At 40.8% G+C, this 24,176-nt stretch overlaps 1 protein-coding gene across 1 annotated transcript in view; it reads left to right on the top strand.

Moving 5' to 3' along the window:
• Positions 1 to 1,774: 1,774 nt before the first annotated feature.
• LOC112246027 (protein shisa-9B) overlaps positions 1,775 to 24,176 on the top strand; it is a 42,173-nt gene continuing 19,771 nt past the window's right edge. Inside the window, exons 1-2 of the mRNA XM_024414289.2 lie at positions 1,775 to 2,685; positions 6,513 to 6,628. Of these exons, the coding sequence (XP_024270057.2) occupies positions 2,165 to 2,685; positions 6,513 to 6,628 (637 nt within the window). The 5' untranslated portion in view covers positions 1,775 to 2,164. The remainder of the gene's footprint in view (positions 2,686 to 6,512; positions 6,629 to 24,176) is intronic.

Here is a 24,176-nt window from a genome sequence, read left to right as displayed (position 1 = left end):
ACATCTGCAGCACCTTTATCGACCCCCCATTAGTAAACAATGATTTCAAGAAATGCTTATTTTGTCTGAAATTTTGTTTAGTTTGTCTGAAAATATTTTTACTTTGTCCGTGAACTTCAGTCATGTGTGGGGTCGTGGAGGGGAGATGCTGTGTGTGTGTGTGTGTGTGTGTGTGTGTGTGTGTGTGTGTGTGTGGTTTTTGTGGTGTGTAAATGGTTTTAGAACTGCCAGGTCAAAAATGACCCTAAGACAATCTTTGTACCCAGGGTTGTGTACAGCTTTCATGGAAATATGGACAAAGACGATGTTTCACTTTTTCTAATGTTGGGGTCACTCTAGGAAGATTCATCCAATTTTCAGTTGAAAAAAAATTATTTAGGGGGTTTTCTCTGCTGTTATACATAGTGGCGGGCCATTGTTTACCCTTAAGAAGGGTTAATCAAACCAGACCGTACCATTTTCTTTATTTTTTTCATTTAAGGATAGCCAGGGGCACACTCCAACACTCAGACATAATTTATAAATGAAGCTTGTGTTTAGTGAGTCTGCCGAATTAGAGGCAGTTCTCTTAATAAATCTGTGAATTTGACCATTTTCCTGTCCTGCTGAGCGTGCAAAATGTAATAAATACTTTTGGGTGTCAGGGAAAATGTTTGAAGTAAAAAGTGCATTATTTTCTTTAGGAATGAAATTAAGTAAAAGTAAAAGTTGTCAAAAAATATAAATAGTAAAGTAAAGTACAGATACCAGCAAAAACTACTTAAGTATTTCAAGTATTTTTACTTAAGTACTTTACACCACTGGATTTTGGAATTCTGAATGTATTGTATCTCCCCTGATTGTACCACACACAAAATAGTATGATCATGCAATTATTTATTTTGGACTTTTACTGTGAGTGTTGAAACCTCTGAAGCACTTTAATGTTGAGAACATCTCCCTAGTCTAAAACTCCTATTGGATTCCAATCAAATAAAAACTATTGGAACCAGTCCAAATGGACCCCTATAGGATTCTATAGGAATACAATTCTATAGGATAGGTTCTAAAATCTGATAGGAATTACTTTTGGATTGTAATAGGATTTTTCTATTGGAAACCTTTAGAATTTTTTGACTAGGGAGTTGTTCTCAATAATCAAGTCTTACAGAAATAATGATACGTACCACACCCTTTTGTGTGGTACAATCAAGGGATATACATTCAAATTCCAAAATGTACAGGTATACAAATCAAATGCATTAGTCAGACGAATTGTATTGATTATGCATATTTTATCACCTCAAATGACAATACAGTTACAGCACTACAATGACAAAGGTCACAACAATACCAATCACACCTTGTTTGCTTGGGCTATATCCTTTTTTCATAGTTGTGGCCTATTGAACAATACATAATGATACAAATAAGGTGCAATATATCAGCCACAAATAGCAGTCAAATACAACATGCATGAAATCACATTTGACTTGACAGACAACAACAGCAGCATTGCGACTCTATCATTTAAATGCACCCTGCGACTTCTTAGGCATATAAATAAATAAATATTCGGACAGTATTGTATTGTCTGAATACAGTATATATTTTTCTGTAGCCTGCAGTAGGCTACTATGAAAAAAAGGAAATCTGAGCATGAGCATGTTGTTCTGTATATAAACAACAGATTGCATACATCAGATCTCTCTCTTTCTGCCTGTCTCTCTCCCACCTACCACAAGTGTCTCCACCTCCTTTTCCTTCCCCACTCTCCCACTCTCTCGGTAATTGGTTCGGTAATATTCCTACTGCCTGGAGTGAACTACCAATAAGGACTCCGACTGTCAACGGAGGATGTCTGTGGCGCAGCGCAGAGAAATTGTCTAAACCTATTCAAGATACCTGTAGCAACTGTAAAAGTGTTGTTGTCGCATCGGTGTAAAGATCTCATCATTTTTTTGTTGTTGCAATTGGAACAGATATAACATTTACACACATTCCCATACAACATCACCGTGCGCTGATGGACAATTACGCGCAGAAGTTGCGGTGCGTAATCATGATAATCATCGCGGATGGCTGTTTTTCATGTTCTTGGATTATGCGTACACGCTTGTTATGATACCTGGTCATCGCCTTTCCTTCGTCTACAGTGGAGAAGAAAATTAACAAAGGGACGCACATGATGAGAAGCGCGGGGTTGTTGCTTGGCTACTTTTTGGTGAAAGTTCTTGTATGCGACGCGGAGGGGGAGCCAGGGCAGAAGCTGGACGGCTTTATTATGGTACCAACGGGTACCAACGAGTCAAAATTGAACGGAAAAAATAGCGTTTCGGAGAGTCCGCATACAGAGGACAGGTGCCGGGGTTATTACGATGTGATGGGCCAGTGGGATCCGCCGTTTGTGTGCCAGACCGGCAGTTACCTGTACTGCTGCGGGACCTGTGGCTTCAGATTCTGCTGTGAGTTTACAAGCTCGCGGCTGGACCAGACCACCTGCAAAAACTATGACACCCCGCCGTGGATGATGACAGGCAGACCCCCGCCTAAGAAAAAAGACCCCACTCACGACCCCACAAAGGATAAAACAAACTTAATTGTGTATATAATATGTGGAGTTGTTGCCATAATGGCCCTCGTTGGGATTTTCACAAAACTTGGACTTGAAAAGGCGCACCGTCCACACAGAGAAAACATGTCAAGGTGTGTGTACAGTAAACAACATCAGCAGTCACTGTGCGCAATGCAGTAACAACTTTGGATAGCCTAAATGAATGCAGGAATGTAACTTTTATTTGGGTGTCAGAAGTTTCTTTAAAATATTTAGATGCATTAAAGATGCTGTTTTGTTAAAATAGGTGATAACCCACTGGACACAGACGTCAGTTCAACTTCAAGTTTCGATTTACAATTTGGTTGAAATCAACAACAAAAATCTAAAAAACATTTCGGTGAAAAGTTGGGTGAAATAAATACGAAATTTCCTTACCTTGATGACTTTTTTCAAATCCAGTCATTTTTCCCCACATCACATAGATTTGTTGGTTGAAATCGAATCAAATCAAATTGTATTGGTCACATACACATGGAAACAACATTGATTCATGATCCATTCAGTTTTTGCCTAGTGGGAAGTGTTAAAATATAGAATAAATATACATGATCAGTCAGTTCTTCTGACCACAATTTGATTGGCAATCATAGGCAATACCTGTGCAGCCTACTATATTTTATTTGTGAGTGACTGTGAATACCTGTCCAATTGTGCTGATGTCTTGAGATTCCATCAAAATGCCATACTTTTCATTCTGAATGATTGAGAACTCTATACTGAATAATAATGAGCTCACTATGTCCTGGTAAAACCAGATGTGTTGTAGGTAATATTGTGTGATGAGCCATGCTCACTACGTCCTGGTAAAACCAGATGTGTTGTAGGTAATAGTGTGTGATGAGCATTGCTCACTGCGTCCTGGTAAAACCAGATGTGTTGTAGGTAATAGTGTGTGATGAGCCATGCTCACTACGTCCTGGTAAAACCAGATGTGTTGTAGGTAATATTGTGTGATGAGCCATGCTCCCTACGTCCTGGTAAAACCAGATGTGTTGTAGGTAATAGTGTGTGATGAGCATTGCTCACTGCGTCCTGGTAAAACCAGATGTGTTGTAGGTAATAGTGTGTGATGAGCCATGCTCACTACGTCCTGGTAAAACCAGATGTGTTGTAGGTAATAGTGTGTGATGAGCCATGCTCACTACGTCCTGGTAAAACCAGATGTGTTGTAGGTAATATTGTGTGATGAGCCATGCTCACTACGTCCTGGTAAAACCAGATGTGTTGTAGGTAATAGTGTGTGATGAGCATTGCTCACTGCGTCCTGGTAAAACCAGATGTGTTGTAGGTAATAGTGTGTGATGAGCATTGCTCACTGCGTCCTGGTAAAACCAGATGTGTTGTAGGTAGTAGTGTGTGATAAGCCATGCTCACTATGTCCTGGTAAAACCAGATGTGTTGTAGGTAATATTGTGTGATGAGCCATGCTCACTACATCCTGGTAAAACCAGATGTGTTGTAGGTAATAGTGTGTGATGAGCATTGCTCACTGCGTCCTGGTAAAACCAGATGTGTTGTAGGTAGTAGTGTGTGATGAGCCATGCTCACTACGTCCTGGTAAAACCAGATGTGTTGTAGGTAATAGTGTGTGATGAGCCATGCTCACTACGTCCTGGTAAAACCAGATGTGTTGTAGGTAGTAGTGTGTGATGAGCCATGCTCACTACGTCTTGGTAAAACCAGATGTGTTGTAGGTAATAGTGTGTGATGAGCCATGCTCACTACGGCCTGGTAAAACCAGATGTGTTGTAGGTAATAGTGTGTGATGAGCATTGCTCACTGTGTCCTGGTAAAACCAGATGTGTTGTAGGCAGTAGTGTGTGATGAGCCATGCTCACTACGTCCTGGTAAAACCAGATGTGTTGTAGGTAATAGTGTGTGATGAGCCATGCTCCCTACGTCCTGGTAAAACCAGATGTGTTGTAGGTAATAGTGTGTGATGAGCATTGCTCACTGCGTCCTGGTAAAACCAGATGTGTTGTAGGTAATAGTGTGTGATGAGCCATGCTCACTACGTCCTGGTAAAACCAGATGTGTTGTAGGTAATAGTGTGTGATGAGCCATGCTCACTACGTCCTGGTAAAACCAGATGTGTTGTAGGTAATATTGTGTGATGAGCCATGCTCACTACGTCCTGGTAAAACCAGATGTGTTGTAGGTAATAGTGTGTGATGAGCCATGCTCACTACGTCCTGGTAAAACCAGATGTGTTGTAGGTAATATTGTGTGATGAGCCATGCTCACTATGTCCTGGTAAAACCAGATGTGTTGTAGGTAATAGTGTGTGATGAGCCATGCTCACTACGTCCTGGTAAAACCAGATGTGTTGTAGGTAATAGTGTGTGATGAGCATTGCTCACTGCGTCCTGGTAAAACCAGATGTGTTGTAGGTAATAGTGTGTGATGAGCATTGCTCACTGTGTCCTGGTAAAACCAGATGTGTTTTAGGCAGTAGTGTGTGATGAGCCATGCTCACTACGTCCTGGTAAAACCAGATGTGTTGTAGGTAATAGTGTGTGATGAGCCATGCTCACTACGTCCTGGTAAAACCAGATGTGTTGTAGGTAATAGTGTGTGATGAGCCATGCTCACTACGTCCTGGTAAAACCAGATGTGTTGTAGGCAGTAGTGTGTGATGAGCCATGCTCACTACGTCCTGGTAAAACCAGATGTGTTGTAGGTAATAGTGTGTGATGAGCCATGCTCACTACGTCCTGGTAAAACCAGATGTGTTGTAGGTAATAGTGTGTGATGAGCCATGCTCACTACGTCCTGGTAAAACCAGATGTGTTGTAGGTAATAGTGTGTGATGAGCCATGCTCACTACGTCCTGGTAAAACCAGATGTGTTGTAGGCAGTAGTGTGTGATGAGCCATGCTCACTACGTCCTGGTAAAACCAGATGTGTTGTAGGCAGTAGTGTGTGATGAGCCATGCTCACTACGTCCTGGTAAAACCAGATGTGTTGTAGGTAATAGTGTGTGATGAGCCATGCTCTCATCTCCCTTGATGTCATCTACCAACATGGTGCCATTAAAAGCCACTTTTTTACTCCATTACACCTGCAATTGTTTTTAATTATCTCACTGTCCTAGATTTCAGCATTTTAATTAGCTTCATTGTTCTTTTTTGGGGGAAGCGAACTTAAGTAAATTTTTTTCAATGTTGTTTCCATGTCATTTCAACAAAAAGATTCCATGTGATGACCTTTAATTTCACGTTGAACTTACATTAATTGACAACTCAACCAAAAGTAAATCAAAATTAGACGTTGAACTGACGTCTGTGCTCAGTGGGCTGCCTTTGTCTCAATATGCCTTGTGATCCCTATTGTGATTTGTCATATTTCTCAACTATAGTATCAATGCATAAAGGAAGGTGATCCCACTAACTCAATATAATCAAATCAAATCAAATCAAATTGTATTTGTCACATACACATGGTTAGCAGATGTTAATGCGAGTGTAGCGAAATGCTTGTGCTTCTAGTTCCGACAATGCAGTAATAACGAGCAAGTAATCTAACTAACAATTCCAAAAAAAACTACTGTCATACACAGTGTAAGGAGATAAAGAATATGTACATAAGGATATATGAATGAGTGATGGTACAGAGCAGCATAGGCAAGATACAGTAGATAGCATAAATGGTACTGTGCATATCAATGAAAACCCTTTGAGCATATGATAATTGGTCATTGGTAGTTCCTCTACAAGCATGAGAGTAATTGATTTGATTTAATCTACATTATTCAAACATTAAGACCTGTAAGGATTTCCGATAAATATCAGATACATATTGAGGTTTACAGCGTTTGAGCTGCTGTAATTTTTCTAGTTTTCGTAGCTATTTTGATTTCCATGTCATGCTTTATTATTGAGTGAACCAGCTGATTGAGGTGTTTGTGTTTTGTCAGGGCTCTAGCCCAGGTGATGCGCCAGCCTGGTCCAGGAGAACACTCAGAAGACATTGGAGTGCATGGACAGCACTATGACAACATGCAAGCCAACAGGGTACCTGCGAACAGTCTCCGTAAGTCGGCCTCTTCCATCCAGTGTCTCATTTCATAGAGAATAGCCACTATAACAATAGTTTGATACACATTGGAAAGTACAACTAATGGTAAGATGCATAGTGTATTATGTGTAGCTCTGCAATGAATTGGGTATGGTCATGATTGAGATACAGAGATGGTATAAACAGGATGCCATCTGCTGAAGCCTGAGGGTCTGACTGCTGTGATCAGACAAATCATGCACAGTCTTTACCTCAGTACACACACACACACACACACAATGTTTCAAACAGCCACCACCAGTAAACCTTATCACGCAAGAGAACGTTGACATTTTTATTTTCATCAATTCTATGCTGGAGTCCTATTGGAGTGCCCAACAGTCTCCGATTGGTCTTTGTGGTTGTAGTGAGGCAGCTGTGAAATTCAAAAGGCTTTCTTCACCACCACCCTTTGCCTTCCTGGCTCGCCTGATTTAGCTGCTCCAGATAAGAGAGTTGTGAAAGAAGTCCATTTTGGAGAGTCCTGTGAGCTGCTGAAGCAATTACTCACAGCCTCAGTAATCATTTAACACACTGGGATAATTATCATCATCATCCGCCGCTGACTAACAGTAGTATAAGTCTTGCGCTGCTCTCCATCTCTTACAACTGGCTCTTTCTTTCTCATCCCTCTCTTTTTAGTCTCTCCCAAACAGGCAGGCACACATCTATACACAGACCCGCAAGAATTCACTCACTCACCCAATCACTCACTCACTCACTCACTCACTCACTCACTCACTCACTCACTCACTCACTCACTCACTCACTCACTCACTCACTCACTCACTCACTCACTCACACACACACACACACACACACACACACACACACACACACACACACACACACACACATGGATGATGCCGGATGTATTATTTTATTATGGATTGCATGTCTCAGGCTGCCAGTTGCAATCACAAAGGCTAGGCTTTAGTCACTAATGGCAATGGACAGACTTTTCCCCATTTGCTTGTTTGGAAGTGATTGTAATGCATGCCGTCTGTTGTTGGAGAGAAGTAAAATGACATGTTTACTTGTGGTAGTGCATTTTTCATGCTGAAAAGGAGTGTCAATGTATGACATGAAAAACAAGCTGTTTGTTTGTGTGAGACAGAGAAATTGGACTTGGAGAGAATGATAATGGAAATACTAGTTTTATGTTCACGTCATAAGCATATGGCAGCAGTGTGTTTTTTGTTTGTTGTCAAAAACTGAAGTGGATGAGGCAGCTCTGGGTCAAGAGCCTCCACTTAGATTCTTGAGTGTAGCTGAATGTAGTTTCCACTGATAATTGAAGCTTGTAGCTTGTATTCACGTGAAGAGCTGGCATATTTCTCTCCCATCCCTTGGGTAGGAATTACCAAAGGGATTGGAGACCCAGTTCTGCAATCAGGTGGGCTGCATGGACACACATTGGCATTGTCTCTCCTCACAGTATTGGGAAGGATCCATACGTTTTCACACAATAGCACTGTGGATTGGAGAGGGTAGATGAGTGGAGAGGTGGGTTCTGGGTAATCTCTTCCTTTGTCAGTGGCCCTCCCACCTCCTCCTAGCTCAACACTATATCTCTTAGTCCATCACAACAAGTTAAAGCAACAAGGACCTCTTCAATCTCCACTGTGTTGGCACACAAAAGGGATGTGTAATTTAGTGTGACAGAGCTTTTCAGGTGTCCTTAGAAGGCCAGGGATTGGGTGAAAGCAGTGTGTGATTCCACTAGAATTCAACACACTGTTTTTTTATTGGTTTGGCATAATGTGGGCATTATGGAATCAGAAGGAGCAGTTGATCACTATTAAGGTGTGCGCTGTATTGGAACAGAGGTAGTGTTGTTTAGTTATGCTAACTGGGACCCTTATTCAATAAAGTGGGATGACAGCACAGGTTTCTTTGAGCAGCTATTCACACTCGTTCCCACACTGACTGTTCTCTTGTAAAAAGTCTCACAGGCAGAGCAGTGTCTTGCTGTTTCATGAGAAGATGTGATGGGTTATTGTATCAGTGTGAATAGCCTCACCCAGTGAGCTCCCTGTTGAAGATGTGGAGTGGCGCAGGGAGGTGTGTGAGGGGAGACACCCAGGTGTTGTGCTGTTAAAGAGCTGACCCCATCTCCATGCAGGCTGAGCGGTAATAACCCAGAGAGTGGGGTGTGTGACTGTGCTGGGAGCAGGGCCATTTCATAGAGCACTGGGACTAAAAAAAACTTTACATTACTGAGGTTCTCCAGTCTGAAATACCATTAAAGTGCTTAAAGTCGCGAGTGCTGAGTCTGACTGGTGGCAGGCACATACTCTCAGGCAGCAACACAGTGTGTGATTGTTTTGAATGAGGTAACCCACTGTGTGCAGCTTAGTAGACAGACATCAAGTCAGGAAATTGACAGAGCCTTTTATGGTAGCATGGTATCTCAGCAAGACTAGTAAGAAACCTCATTCACTAGACTAGAGAGCATAATCAGGGTTACCATAGTGGGGTAAAAAAAAATAAAAGATACAATCAGAACAAGGGAGATAATTTAATTTAAATAGATTTTCAAATTTGCCTCATACAGCAGCAATACAATCGGAATGGAATAAAACCCTTCGGGCTGAAGCGCCTGAAGAATGTTATTCTGGTAAATGAATCTCATTATCACACATGTAAAGCAAGCACACTGCGCTAGCCGAAGCTCTCACTTAGACAGGCTATTCCACTGGATGTGAATTATGCAGGGTATCTAATCTAGTCTGAGGCTTATGTCCATACAGTGGGGCAAAAAAGTATTTAGTCAGCCACCAATTGTGCAAGTTCTCCCACTTAAAGATGATAGAGGCCTGTAATTTTCATCATAGGTACACTTCAACTATGACAGATAAAATGAGAAAAAAAATCCAGAAAATCACATTGTAGGATTTTTAATGAATTTATTTGCAAATTATGGTGGGAAAAAAGTATATGGTCAATAACAAAAGTTTATCTCAATACTTTGTTATATACCCTTTGTTGGCAATGACAGAGGTCAAACATTTTCTGTAAGTCTTCACAAGGTTTTCACACACTGTTGCTGGTATTTTGGCCCATTCCTCCATGCAGATCTCCTCTAGAGCAGTGATGTTTTGGGGCTGTTGCTGGGCAACACGGACTTTCAACTCCCTCCAAAGATGTTCTATGGGGTTGAGATCTGGAGACTGGCTAGGCCACTCCAGGACCTTGAAATGCTTCTTACGAAGCCACTCCTTTGTTGCCCGGGCGGTGTGTTTGGGATCATTGTCATGCTGAAAGACCCAGCCACGTTTCATCTTCAATGCCCTTGCTGATGGAAGGAGGTTTTCACTCAAAATCTCACGATACATGGCCCCATTCATTCTTTCCTTTACACGGATCAGTCGTCCTGGTCCCTTTGCAGAAGAACAGCCCCAAAGCATGATGTTTCCACCCCATGCTTCACAGTAGGTATGGTGTTCTTTGGATGCAACTCAGCATTCTTTGTCCTCCAAACACGACGAGTTGAGTTTTTACCAAAAAGTTCAATTTTGGTTTCACCTGATCATATGACATTCTCCCAATCTTCTGCTGGATCATCCAAATGCTCTCTAGCAAACTTCAGACGGGCCTGGACATGTACTGGCTTAAGCAGGGGGACACGTCTGGCACTGCAGGATTTGAGTCCCTGGTGGCGTAGTGTGTTACTGATGGTAGGCTTTGTTACTTTGGTCCCAGCTCTCTGCAGGTCATTCACTAGGTCCCCCCGTGTGTCTTTTATACTGATAACAAGTTCAAACAGGTGCCATTAATACAGGTAACGAGTGGAGGACAGAGGAGCCTCTTAAAGAAGAAGTTACAGGTCTGTGAGAGCCAGAAATCTTGCTTGTTTGTAGGTGGCCAAATACTTATTTTCCACCATAATTTGCAAATAAATTCATTAAAAATCCTACAATGTGATTTTCTGGATTTTTTCCCCTCATTTTGTCTGTCATAGTTGAAGTGTACCTATGATGAAAATTACAGGCCTCTCTCATCTTTTTAAGTGGGAGAACTTGCACAATTGGTGGCTGACTAAATACTTATTTGCCCCACGGTATATGTGACACCCCATGGCATGCATTGACTACCAAAGAGAACTGTCTGTGTGTGAACTGTGTCTTGTGAGATAGTAGCGCTCTGAAGAGGTGGCAGCACAAGTAATTAGGTTAATGTGAGGCTGCATGTGTTTGAGTAACATCTCCTCCTGGATTTTCAATCTGATGTTATATTACACAGAACACTTGCTGCATTGAGGATTCAATTGAAAGAGACTCATTAGCATGGTGAAAGGCTTACTTGTGTCAATATCAAGGTATCATTAAAAATAATAGTTTTTTTCCTTGGCCTTTTTATCTGCATATTGTGCTTTTTTGTAATTGTACAATATGATTTTAAGCAACCCACTGGGCAAAAACGGGTTGATTCAACGTTGTTTCCAAGTCATTTCAACCCCAAAATTAAAATGTAATGACATTGAATCAACATGGAAAACTGATTGGATTTGCAAAAAGTCATCAACGTAAGGGAATTTAGTATTTTTTTCACTTAACTTTGAACCTAAATCCAATATCAGGAGGACATTTTTGGTTGATTTCATGTTGAATTCAAGTTATTTCGATAACTAACCTAGACAAAATTAGACGTTGCACTGATGTCTGTGCCCAGTGGGTAAGCTTTCTCCCATTGTTATGGCCGTAGACTTCAAGTTCATTAAAGTAATGAGGCCTTTGTTTCAAAGACAAATTTTGAAACCTTCATTAACCCTCGTCAGACCTTTAATTGATTATGAAAGAGCTGTGTTATAATTAGATCATGGCTATTCATTTTTTTCGAAGGGCTTTGACATTCACAATACAAAGTCCACTCTTTTATACAAGAAGAGACAGTGGTTTCCGGTGCTTCAGATCATTCATGCTATACAGTGCTTTCAGAAAGTATTCATGTCTCTTGACATATTCCACATTTTGTTGTGTTCCAGCCTAAATTCAAAATTGATTAAATAGATTTTTTCTCACCCATACAATACCCCATAATGACAAACTGAAAACATGTTTTTAGACATTGTTGCAAATTGTATTTCAAGTAAAATACAGAAATATCTAATTTACATACAGCTGAAGTCGGAGGTTTACATACACTTAGGTTGGAGTCATTAAAACTAGTTTTTCAACCACTCCACAAATTTCTTGTTAACAAGCTATAGTTTTGGTCGGTTAGGACATCTACATCTAATTGTTCCAACAATTGTTTACAGAAATATTATTTAACTTATAACTAACTGTATCACAATTCAAGTGGGTCAGAAGTTTATATACACTAAGTTGACTGTGCCTTTAAACAACTTGGAAAATTCCAGAAAATGAATTCATAGCTTTAGAAGCTTCTGATAGGCTAATTTACATAATTTGAGTCAATTGGAGGTGTACATGTGGATGTATTTCAAGGCCTACCTTCAAACTCAGTGTCTCTTTGCTTGACATCATGAAAAAGTCAAAAGAAATCAGCCAAGACCTCAGAAACAAAATTGTAGACCTCCACAAGTCTGGTTCATCCTTGGGAGCAATTTCCAAATGCCTGAAGGTACCACATTCATCTGTACAAACAATAGTACGCAAGTATAAACACTATGGGACCATGCAGCCCTCATACCGCTCAGGAAGGAGACGTGTTCTGTCTCCTAGAGATGAACATACTTTGGTTTGAAAAGTGTATATCGATCCCAGAACAACAGCAAAGGACCTTATGAAGATGCTGGAGGAAACAGGTACAAAAGTATCTATATCCACAGTAAAACGAGTCCTATATCGACATAACCTGAAAGGCCGTTCAGCAAGGAAAAAGCCACTGCTCCAAAACCGCCATAAAAAAGCCAGACTACGGTTTGCAACTGCACATGGGTACAAAGATCATGCTTTTTGGAGAAATGTCCTCTGGTCTGATGAAACAAAAATAGAACTGTTTGGCCATAATGACCATCTTTATGTTTCGAGGAAAAAGGGGGAGGCTTGCAGCGCGAAGAACACCATCCCAACCGTGAAGCATGGGGGTGGCAGCATCATGTTGTGGGGGTGCTTTGCTGCAGGAGGGATTGGTGCACTTCACAAAATAGATGGCATCATGAGATAGGAACATTATGTGGATGTATTGAAGCAACATCTCAAGACATCAGTCAGAAAGTTAAAGCTTGGTCACAAATGGGTCTTCCAAATGGACAATGACCCCAAGCATATTTCCAAAGTTGTGGCAAAATGGCTTAAGGACAACAAAGTCAAGATATTGGACATTTGTGGGCAGAACTGAAAAAGTGTGTGCGAGCAAGGAGGCCTACAAATCTGACTCAGTTACACCAGCTCTGTCAGGAGGAATGGGCCAAAATTCACCCAACTTATTGTGGGAAGCTTGAGGAAGGCTACCCAAAACGTTTGACCCAAGTTAAACAATTTAAAGGCAATGCTAACAAATACTAATTGAGTGTATGCAAACTTCTGACCCACTGGGAATGTGATCAAATAAATAAAAGCTTAAATAAATCATTCTCTCTACTATTATTCTGACATTTCACATTCTTAAAATAAAGTGGTGATCCGAACTGACTAGGATTAAATGTCAGGAATTGTGAAAAACTGAGTTTAAATGTATTTGTCTAAGGTGTATGTGTAACGCTTGTCTTCGTCCTCCTCAGACGAGGAGTAAGAAATGTCAGACCAATGCGCAGCATGGTAGGTGTCCATATATTATTTAATACTGAACACTTGAACAAAAACAATAAAACGACAAACACGAACAGTCTTGAACGTTGAAGTAAAACACAGAACAGAAAATAATCACCCACGAAACACAAGTGGGAAAGGCTACCTAAGTATGATTCTCAATCAGAGACAACTAACGACACCTGCCTCTGATTGAGAACCATACCAGGCCAAACACAAAACACAACATAGAAAAGGGAACATAGACAACCCACCCAACTCACGCCCTGACCATACTAAAACAAAAGAACTAAGGTCAGAACGTGACAGTATGTTAACTTCCAACTTCAACTGTAGGTATTCACACCCCTGACACAATATATTTTGGAATTACCTTTGGCAGCGATTGCAGCTGTCAGTCTTTCTGGGTCAGTCTCTAAGAACTTTGCACACCAGGATTGTACAATATTTGCACATTATTATTTTTAATATTCTTCAAGCTCTGTCGAGTTGGTTGTTGATCATGGCTAGACTGCAATTTTCAAGTCTTGCCATAGATTTTCAAGCCGATTAAAGTCAAAACTGTAACTAGGCCTCTAAGGAACATTCAATGTCATATTGGTAAGTAACTCCAGTGTATATTTGGCCTTGTGTTTTAGGTTATTGTCTTGCTGAAAGGTGAATTTGTCTCCCAGTGTCTTTTGGAAAGCAGACTGAACCAGGTTTTCCTCTAGGACTTTGCCTGTGCTTAGTTCAATTCCATTTATTTATTTTTATCTCAAAAACTCCATTGTCTTTACCGATTACAAGCATACCCATAACATAATGCAGCCTTCACCATGCTTGAAAATATGAAGAGTGGTACTCAGTGATGTGTTGGATTTCCCCCAAGCATAACATTTTGTGTTCAGGACATAAAGTACATTTTTGTGACACATTATTTGCAGTTTTACTTTAGCTCCTTAATGCGAACAGGATGCATGTTTTGGAATATTTGTATTCTGTACAGGCTTCCTTTTTGTTATTTTGGTTAGCATTGTGGAGTAACTGAAAAGTTGTTGATCCTTTCTCCGTTTTCTCCTATCCCAGCCATTAAACTCTGTTACTGTTATAAAGTCACACTTGACCTCATAGTGAGATCCCTGAGCGGTTTCTTTCCTCTTCGTCAACTGAGTTTGGAAGGACACCTGTATCTTTGTAGTTCCTGGATGTATTGATACACCATACAAAGTGTGATTAATATATCAAATAAAATATGAATTTAATTCAGGCTGTAACACAATAAAACATGTATAAAGTCAAGGGGTCTGAACACTTTCTGAAGGCACTGTATATGGCTCAGGTGGTTTCCATTCTGATTCCCTTATGTCACATGATGGAACTAATACATATGGTGCCAATATGCATGACATCTCCATGGAAACAAAGGTATGACGACCAAATGGCCTGTCCGTGGACTTTTGCTGTTGTAGGTAAAATAGATAGGAGCAGAAAAGTGATTCTTGTTGAATTACACTAACTTAAGATGCAGAATACATTATATCTGACTTTGAATTAATTTCCCCACTTCCCCACTTCTTCACTTGCAGTTTGCAGTTCCACTGTCAACTCCTATAGGATTGTGCATGCCTGTATCCATGGCAATCTCACACAATTGTGCCGACACTGATTTTCTTCTGCCCCTTACAACTTCAGATTGAACTGATAAAAATTAACTTTTATCTAGGGAAATTCCCCTGAGGAGAACTATACATATAGACATTTGAGGCACCCTTAAATATCATAATAATCATTCTTTGAGGGAAATACTAATAATGAATGAACATTCCTAATAGGCAGCATAGTTCTTCGTTTTCAACACATCAACTGTAGAATAAGCATTTTCTTGGGTTAACGCTTCCACTTTCTCCTCTTACATCTAAACCTGCCAAAGTAGAGTACGGAAATGTGTGGACAAGGTAGTATCTTTCAGAAAACGGCTGCCTGGTTGTCACAGGCATATAGTACCCTGAACATCAAGCCTACTGTACCTCAAGGTATGCCTACGAGATGAGTTTTCTCCTTCAGCTGAAATTATTATTATTCACTTTAATGAATTCAGGCGTTCTTGGTGCTGCCATGTCAGGCGAATAATTAATCATTCTTTAAACAGAGACCCCTTTTTTTCTTCCGTGCCCCCTCCTGGAATAATGATCCGTTCATTACCAGCCAGCCGACATGTTGACAGGTAGGTGGTGGAAATTAGAGGTTCAGGAGCAGCTAGCGATGGGATGGGAGCTTCAGCACTGTGGCCTATGGCTGCCTCACTGATGGGTCACAGTATAGCTATTAGTAAGCTACATTTAAACCTACAGCAAAATGTCATCAGAAAAAGATGAACATGAATCCCTCCCTGTACAGTACATTAAAACAACACACCACGTTCAACAATGTATTTTTAAAGTAAGTTGTAGGTTTATCATATACCAGGCTGCCGATCAGACCCCAATACCCAATGCCCTCATGTATGACCAATGACAAGGATTTATTTTAGGACTCTGCCTAATGGCATTTTTGAGTAGTTCAATAACATGGGGGGTTACTGCAGATACCTTAGATCACTTGTTCTGAACATCCTCACACTACTCAGGATACTCTGCTTCCATGCTGGCTGGTGATTGGGAAATGACACAGAGGGCCCTGTTGGGTGTTCTAACACATCAGAAGTAATGTAATATTAATATTAATGTCCACTGAGAATGGTCACAGCTTCAAAGGGGTCTTTCTTCACTTACCCTTTAAAGAGGGTTCCTTGGTCATCTTTGCTTTGTTGGTAAGTGCTGGCAAACCCCTCTTAAGTGGTAAGTGTTTAAGTTCTCTCCCAGCTAAATGATGAATATCTACATTTATAAACAGATTTAAATGTAGATGAAGCACAGCCCATGTTAGATCATGAGCATTATTATTGCATCATTGGCATCATAGTATCCACAATCTACAATACCATAGGAAACACATCCCTCTGAAAAATATATTGCTGTTTTTGACCATACAATGCGTGTCATAGTGTTTGTGAAAATTACTGTTCTTCCATTACTCTTTTGTAATTGTTACTAGGTCAGCAAAGACAGAGTTAGTTCATGTCAACAGACGACCAGACGTTTCTTGTAACAAATGGATGCTTTGGGAAAGAAATGGTCATTGTCAGAATAGAAACCCAAACAATCACAACCATGCATCTTACAACCTCAAAACCACCTGACTTTATTAGTCCAGGAGACCATGAGTTCAGGAGCAGCACCATGAGTTCAGGAGCAGCACCATGAGTTCAGGAGCAGCACCATGAGTTCAGGAGCAGCACTTTGAGTTCAGGAGCAGCACTTTGAGTTCAGGAGCAGCACCATGAGTTCAGGAGCAGCACTTTGAGTTCAGGAGCAGCACCATGAGTTCAGGAGCAGCACTTTGAGTTCAGGAGCAGCACCATGAGTTCAGGAGCAGCACCATGAGTTCAGGAGTAGCACTTTGAGTTCAGGAGCAGCACTTTGAGTTTAGGAGCAGCACCATGAGTTCAGGAGCAGCACTTTGAGTTCAGGAGCAGCACCATGAGTTCAGGAGCAGCATAGTAATACCCAGTCAACCTTCAGTCATTGTAGTACAGTAGCATTACATCTCTACTGGGTCTGGTAGTTCTCTCTTTGTAGATAATGCCTCAGTTGTACAACAACATACCTCCCATGTTATTTACATTTTCATGCCAGCTTTGCATCTGGTTGCAACAAAATAGGTTGGGCTCTGTTTTCACACACAGAAAAATCTATCACTGTCACTGTCGTTTTGATGTATTTGAGGACATCAAGGTATGGCTTTCATATACGCGCGCATGCGCACGTGTGCGCGCACACACACACACACACACACACACACACACACACACACACACACACACACACACACACACACACACACACACACACACACACACACACACACACACACACACACACACACACACACACACACACACACACACTCAAGGATCTAATTTTGTCAACTGGACATGAGAGGTAAATAATTGCACCGGCAGGAACAGCAGCACTAACTATGTGACTGAGCCCTCTTCAGTTGGTTGGTAAGCGTTCAGGCGATTAATCCCCTTGTTCAGCTGCAGTAGTATGTGAGATTCAGGAAAACAGGGCAGCACAGATGGATTTGTAACATTAGATCAACTAGCTACAACGGACAGATATTACAATAGAACAACAAAGCCTGTTAGCATACAAAGTGTCCTTTCTCCCAATCAACAGAAAAAGCCTTCAGAAACACTTTACAAAATCCTGTACCCTGTATACAGAATATAGTCCGCTATATCCCTGAGATTATAGCCTTGAGAATACATTGTCGGGAGGACTGTAGTTATTTTGACTGCACAACAGCTCCACTAAAATGGTTATTTTCTCCCTGGCGTTTTGCTTCTGTCTCTTTGACTAACCTCTGGGCAGGGGGTAGAGTAGTGTGTCTATAGGGCACAGTCATGCGCCTGTTCTCCTCCTCGTCCCCTAGCCATGTCTGGCACTGCCAAGTGTACCCATGCCAGGGCTGCCTCCCTAGGATGGATACTGCCTCTATTGTAGGGGTTGTGGGTGCCTGGTTGGCACTGAGTGAAATGGTCCAGAGGGAGTTCTCACACGTGTCAGCCGTCACAGATGGCACAATCCTCTCAGACAGACAGGGCTTTGTTCTAGTTCCCTCTCCTCTCCTCTAGTTGCCTCTCCTCTGGGTGGGTGGCTGGCTGGCGTCTAGGCTACACTCAACTTCTGTCCTGTGTGCTGCTGGGGCCATCTTGGCCACACGCACTGTCCTGTCTCTCTCCTCCAGGCCTGCCTGTGTGAGCAAGGGGCACCTGTGGCCACTTGGCCTCTTTTCTCTCTAGGCAGCCAGCCGAAGAGAAGAAAGTTCTCCCTTGCTGCCAACACACACGGCCGGACGGTCTGGCAGGCCCTTTCCCCACAAGACGGTGTCACAGGAAACTGTATTTAAATGGGTTACTACTAAATCAAATCAAATCAAATTTTATTTGTCACATACACATGGTTAGCAGATGTTAATACGAGTGTAGCGAAATGCTTGTGCTTCTAGTTCCGACAATGCAGTAATAACCAACAAGTAATCTAACTAACAATTCCAAAACTACTGTCTTATACACAGTGTAAGGGGATAAAGAATATGTACATAAGGATATATGAATGAGTGATGGTACAGAGCAGCATAGGCAAGATACAGTAGCTGATATCGAGTACAGTATATACATATGAGATGAGTATGTAAACAAAGTGGCATAGTTAAAGTGGCTAGTGAAACATGTATTACATAAGGATGCAGTCGATGATATAGAGTACAGTATATACGTATACATATGAGATGAATAATGTAGGGTAAGTAACATTATATAAGGTAGCATTGTTTATATATTTACATCATTTGTGTGTACATCACTGTGATGTCTATCCCGAAGAACTTAAAACTTGCTACCCTCTCCACTACTGTTCCATCGATGTGGATAGGGGGGTGTTCCCTCTGCTGTTTCCTGAAGTCCACAATCATCTCCTTAGTTTTGTTGACGTTGAGTGTGAGGTTATTTTTTTTACTACCTACAACGATGAATGGAAAACAGTTACAAAACATCAGCTTTATATCCAGTTACATGCCTGTTTTTTAACAGGGCATTTTGTATCTCCTCTTCCTTTTTATATCTGCCTTGCTGAATGGTTTTAGACAAAAGAATGCTGTGATCATTTTGAGACACTTTAGTTAAGCTTCCGCCTAAGGGCCAAACCTCCTTTAAAAATACTGGTGCTGCATACCAAAACTGTAGTTCTATATCTTTGTTGGTACCTGACATGAATGATAACACCTTGTCAAGCTCGCAGGCTGAGAAGAGAAGCTTGATACAGCAAGGTTGAAAAGTGAGATGAGGGTTTACTCCAACTAATGGAATACAAATGAAGTTCTCTCTTGTCTAAACTAATTTATTTAATGTACCATAAGTAGCACAAGGCAATATGCAAGCACTTGGATGAGCAGATAGTGATTAGCTTTTGCATTGCTATGGGCATATTATTTATTGTGTAGAAGTCACATTTGTGTCTGTTCTATAGATGAATGAAACGCACGCTTCCATGCATGGACAACTTTGACCCAACTGGTGGCATGGAGATTACCATTATCACCAATAGTGCACACAAACCCACCATCATACAGGGTTTTAAGTAGTTCACCCAGACCACAGCACATACATCTTAATGCACAAAATAGTGAATATGTTTTATCTATATTTAATGTACCTTTTGCAAATTGTTATTCTGTGCTTGTATTTTTACCTAACTGTTTACTGAATTATCCATTCATAAAGCACATACAATGGTGTCACTGTAATTAATAAGTTTGACAGAATAACTGTGTTGTCCATCCAATATACTCTTAGCATAGGGGAACGTCAATTTCATTCAGTAATGCAAAAAGACAAAGCTTATACATTAGATTTACATAGTGCTGGCATATAAATTCATTAAATGTTCATTTCATGCAGGCTTTTTGTGAGTGCAGCAGAGCCTGTTCTCCCTCAGCAGATAAATAATGGGAGTATGAACTGTTGCTCATGTGGGTGTTGCCAACTGGTTAATGTATGAACTATGGAGACAGGCCATTGTAAGTTGGAGATTCCATTACTTAGTTGGCGTAGTCTAACTTACCTCTGGAGAGAAACCTGTTCACCTAGTTTGCCAATCAAGCCATAAACACCAACATTTACAAGTGAGGTGTCGCCCTCAATAACACTCCCGAGTCTGGAAGCGTAGGCTACATTTCAGAGGTGAGCTGATGAATGCGTATGAATTTAAGGTAATGGAAGCATGTAGAGCACAGAGAAGGAGTGAACAATGCTCTGAGAGAGGAGAAGAGAGGAGGCGTTATTGATTCTTCTGCTGCTTTTAACTCACAGTGAGCTCCACCTGTCAGATTGGATTACACAGACAATGGCTTTCCTCAGTCTGTAGGAATTCAGATACTGTTTTTATGCCATCATCTGCACCCAGATCAGTTATGTTCCATCCCATATGCCTATTTTATGTAAATTACAACTGAGGAAATTCAACCTATAAAATGACCTGTCAAGTCATGATTTACCCTGGTGAGTCAAATGTTTTTCTCATCAATCTTCAAGGCCTGGCTATTAATCTCTCAGCTTGTCCAACCTTTATGAGTATAAAGAAGAAAAGCCAGGGGCTAGACACACATTTACATGGAATATAGACTTCTTCCATCAGGGCAAATAAGAGTGACTGACTGACTTTCTTCTTGCGCACTGTCTAATACCCTGTAAATCCGTCTAGCAGAGGTAGGTTTCTGCGAGAGGCTCAATGTTAAATGTCACACTGACTATTCTAGACAAATTAATTTGTGAAAATAAACATCAAATACTGACAAACTGTGCAAAGTATTGAAATTACATTCATTGCAGTAGGTATATTGGAAGTATGCAAATACTGTATTAGGTTATTTTCTGTACATGCTTATTGAATCTGAAATATTTCAATGCAACAAAGCAATGCCAAAACAGCTGATGAAACTACAAGCGTGCATCAAATATGATGAAGTATTGCTAATAAATTATACTGTATGTGTTATTGCAGGTCTTAGGACTAAACCTTATGCAGACTTTCACTCCCCAATTGTAAATAACCTGTGAATGAGAGTGTCCTTCCCATTGTACCATCCATCCCTTTGGGGCATTCAGCTCCCAAAATACGCTCTTGCATTTTTTATGAGTTCTTGAAAGGTATCTGTGTCTGTAGTGTTGATTCACTTACTCCTGCAACAACCTTTGAGTCTTTAACCTTACAAAAGTTTTCACAAATGTACCACTTTTTACCAGTGGCAGGCAGATGGAAAGTGAATTGAAGTGGGACTCCAGTAATTTAGAAGAAATCGTGTGTAAAGAGGACCAATGCCTGGCAGATGAAATGGGATTTTATCCATTGTACACAGACAATGGATTGACAGATGTATTACTCCTTAAATTAGCAGCTCAATTCCAAAGTAACAGCTTGTACTTCAGATTTCCAGATTTCCAGAGGTGGGGTAATTTCAGAGAACAATGATTCTTAAAAACCACTCATTGTTTTCACCTAGTCACAGAAGCACACCTGACCCACTATTAGCAGGTGTAGGGAAAGAGTTGTAAAGCTTCCCTGTATATATCTTTTAATGAGGCAACACGGATCATTTCATGGTCTTTTACAAAGTAATTAGCACAGCACAGAAACATCTATTTGACCGGTGGGAAATTAGCCTCTAATTAGCCTATTTCACTATTATTATATTTTTATTATCATGGAGAGGCTGCACCATGGCATAGTGGACTCTGAACAGCTAAAAGTTTATACTTGTTAAAAAAGTTAGAATGTTATACTTGTACCATCTTTTATTTTTCAGTGGGAGAGGAGAGTACAGTAGTCCTTTTGAAGTGGTGCTGACAGATGTTTCATGTTTGGTTCACGCCTCCTGTCCCTGACCTTATTCTCCCACTGCCCCCCTCCCACTTTTTAACTCTTGCTACACTATCCTCTTCCATATTAATTGGACTCGCTAAGGAAAATAAACATCTTCCCTATTCTCCATTCAAAAGCATTTTCTCCTTCCTTTAAAGTACATTGTAGTTCTGTGCAATGGTCTCTTCCTCTTTAAACCCTTGTCCTTTTCCACAGAAAACACTGGAACGTTTCAACAATCATCATTCATTCATGCTGGGGTCCCTCCAGACCTCTGTTGAAAGCTCTACTCCCCTGTTGTTCCTGAACCGTCTCCTGTTGGGACCACTGTGCAGCAGGAGGAATATTTTTTTCTGGGAGGCAGTGTAGTATTTCAAAAGAATTTCCAAAGTTTCTGATTATCATAGTCAGTAGCCCTCAGGGAACCTTTAGGTCCAAATCTGGTGGGCAAGTTGCTAGAGTAGTATCTATGAACTTTTCCCATTCTTCATATTTATTCCCCTGTGGATAAGCATGAAATTAAACACAAAGGATCAACTTCATAATTTATTTTTAGTAAACAAAAGTTTTTTTGCTGTTGATGCTGTATTTTTCTGGGGATAAATTGAGTTCAAGCCATCCATTTCTACATTTTGGTTTTGAACATCTGAAAGATCATGCAACTTTTCTTGTCATGAAACATATTTTTCTTTCCTCTCCAACCAAAATTGATTAGTGCACCTGCTGTTGGCTAAAGCACTCTTGGCCCGGCTGTCAGACTAGTCCGATTAGACATCTTTGCTTACATCGCTGCTGCCTTCAGCCTTTCGGACCTGTAGATACAGCGATGATTGTGTTCATCATCTGGAGAAGAGAAACCTTCCAGTGGCTGCTGCTGAGTCATGAGCCAGGAAGCATGCGTAACTAAAGCTGGCATATTCATTAAGTAACTGTCTGGGAAAAATAGACTAGAAGAATCCAATCAAATTGTCTGCCAGCCAGGAAGACGAGGAGAACAAAAGCTCTGGTGACATTTCAGCGATAGCTGACATCTCTTCCCTGACGAATGGTCATTGCTACCAAGACCCTGTTTCAAATCAGAACATCTATTTCAGTCCACTTGGCATCAGTCTTTTCACCGTCAGACAGAACCATTTTAGCCTAGATTTGATTTTCTTTTTATCCATTTCTTTCATGGCTCATTGGCCACTGTCCAAAGCAGATGATAGTGTTCAGCTAAATGTGTAAATGCAAATGTATTTAGTATATTAGCTGTGTAGCTAATTAGAATGGAATATTTTGTACTAGTTGCAGCACTGAAAAACAGGGTTCCACATCCACTGACCTCCTTATCAACTAACTAACATGAAACCGAGCAAAATAGGCTCTTTGCTTTTCACACTGTGGTGTGTGTGCCTGATTAGACGTTGCATGGCAACAATAAAATTAGGTATTATAATGCAACAGATCTTACAGATAAGACATTTTATTTGACTTAGCCTGTATTTTATAATTTCAAACATTACAAACATTGATGTTGTCTACTCAGTGATCGTCATGTCTGTATTCTCCCCTCGTACCATCAGTGCAGCAGAGAGATGCCGGTGTACAGTAGCATACAGTTAAAACAAGATGTGAGTCCTATTATGCAAACTGCTTGGTAAGATTTGGGGCATAAGTAATGGGGGATTGTATGTCCTTTTCACCTTTTTTCCTCCCAATCTACTGAAGTGTAAACTTGCCAGAGAAATCTGCTCTCAGAAAATGTTGACTTGCAAAAGGAGTCGTTAAGTTGTTAATTGGCCTCAGTGTGCCTCCGCAAATATGTCATCGATCACGGCCAGTTATTATGTGTAACTTACAAGTTGACAGCCTGTTTTGATCATCATGACTAGTGTAAGGGATTTCCTCCTCTTCTTCCGAAGAGGAGAGGCGAAAAGGATCAGAGGACCAATATGCGGCGTGGTAAGTGTCCATGGTTCTTTTAATGCGAAAATGGACACATGAACAACTGAATACAAAAACAAGAAACGTGAAAACTCAAAACAGCCCTATCTGGTGCCAACACAGAGACAGGAACAATCACCCACAAACACACAGTGAAACCCAGGCTACCTAAGTATGATTCTCAATCAGAGACAACTAATGGCACCTGCCTCTGATTGAGAACCATACTAGGCCGAAACATAGAAATACCCAAATCATAGAAAAACAAACATAGACTGCCCACCCCAACTCACGCCCTGACCATACTAAATAATGACAAAACAAAGGAAATAAAGGTCAGAACGTGACACTAGGGAAAGGAGGGTGGTCACACTG

This window comes from Oncorhynchus tshawytscha, linkage group LG09 (genome assembly GCF_018296145.1).
Source record: "Oncorhynchus tshawytscha isolate Ot180627B linkage group LG09, Otsh_v2.0, whole genome shotgun sequence".
NCBI lineage: Eukaryota > Metazoa > Chordata > Actinopteri > Salmoniformes > Salmonidae > Oncorhynchus > Oncorhynchus tshawytscha.
Note: the sequence above shows the minus strand (reverse complement) of the source record. Positions and strands in the feature narration are given on the sequence as shown.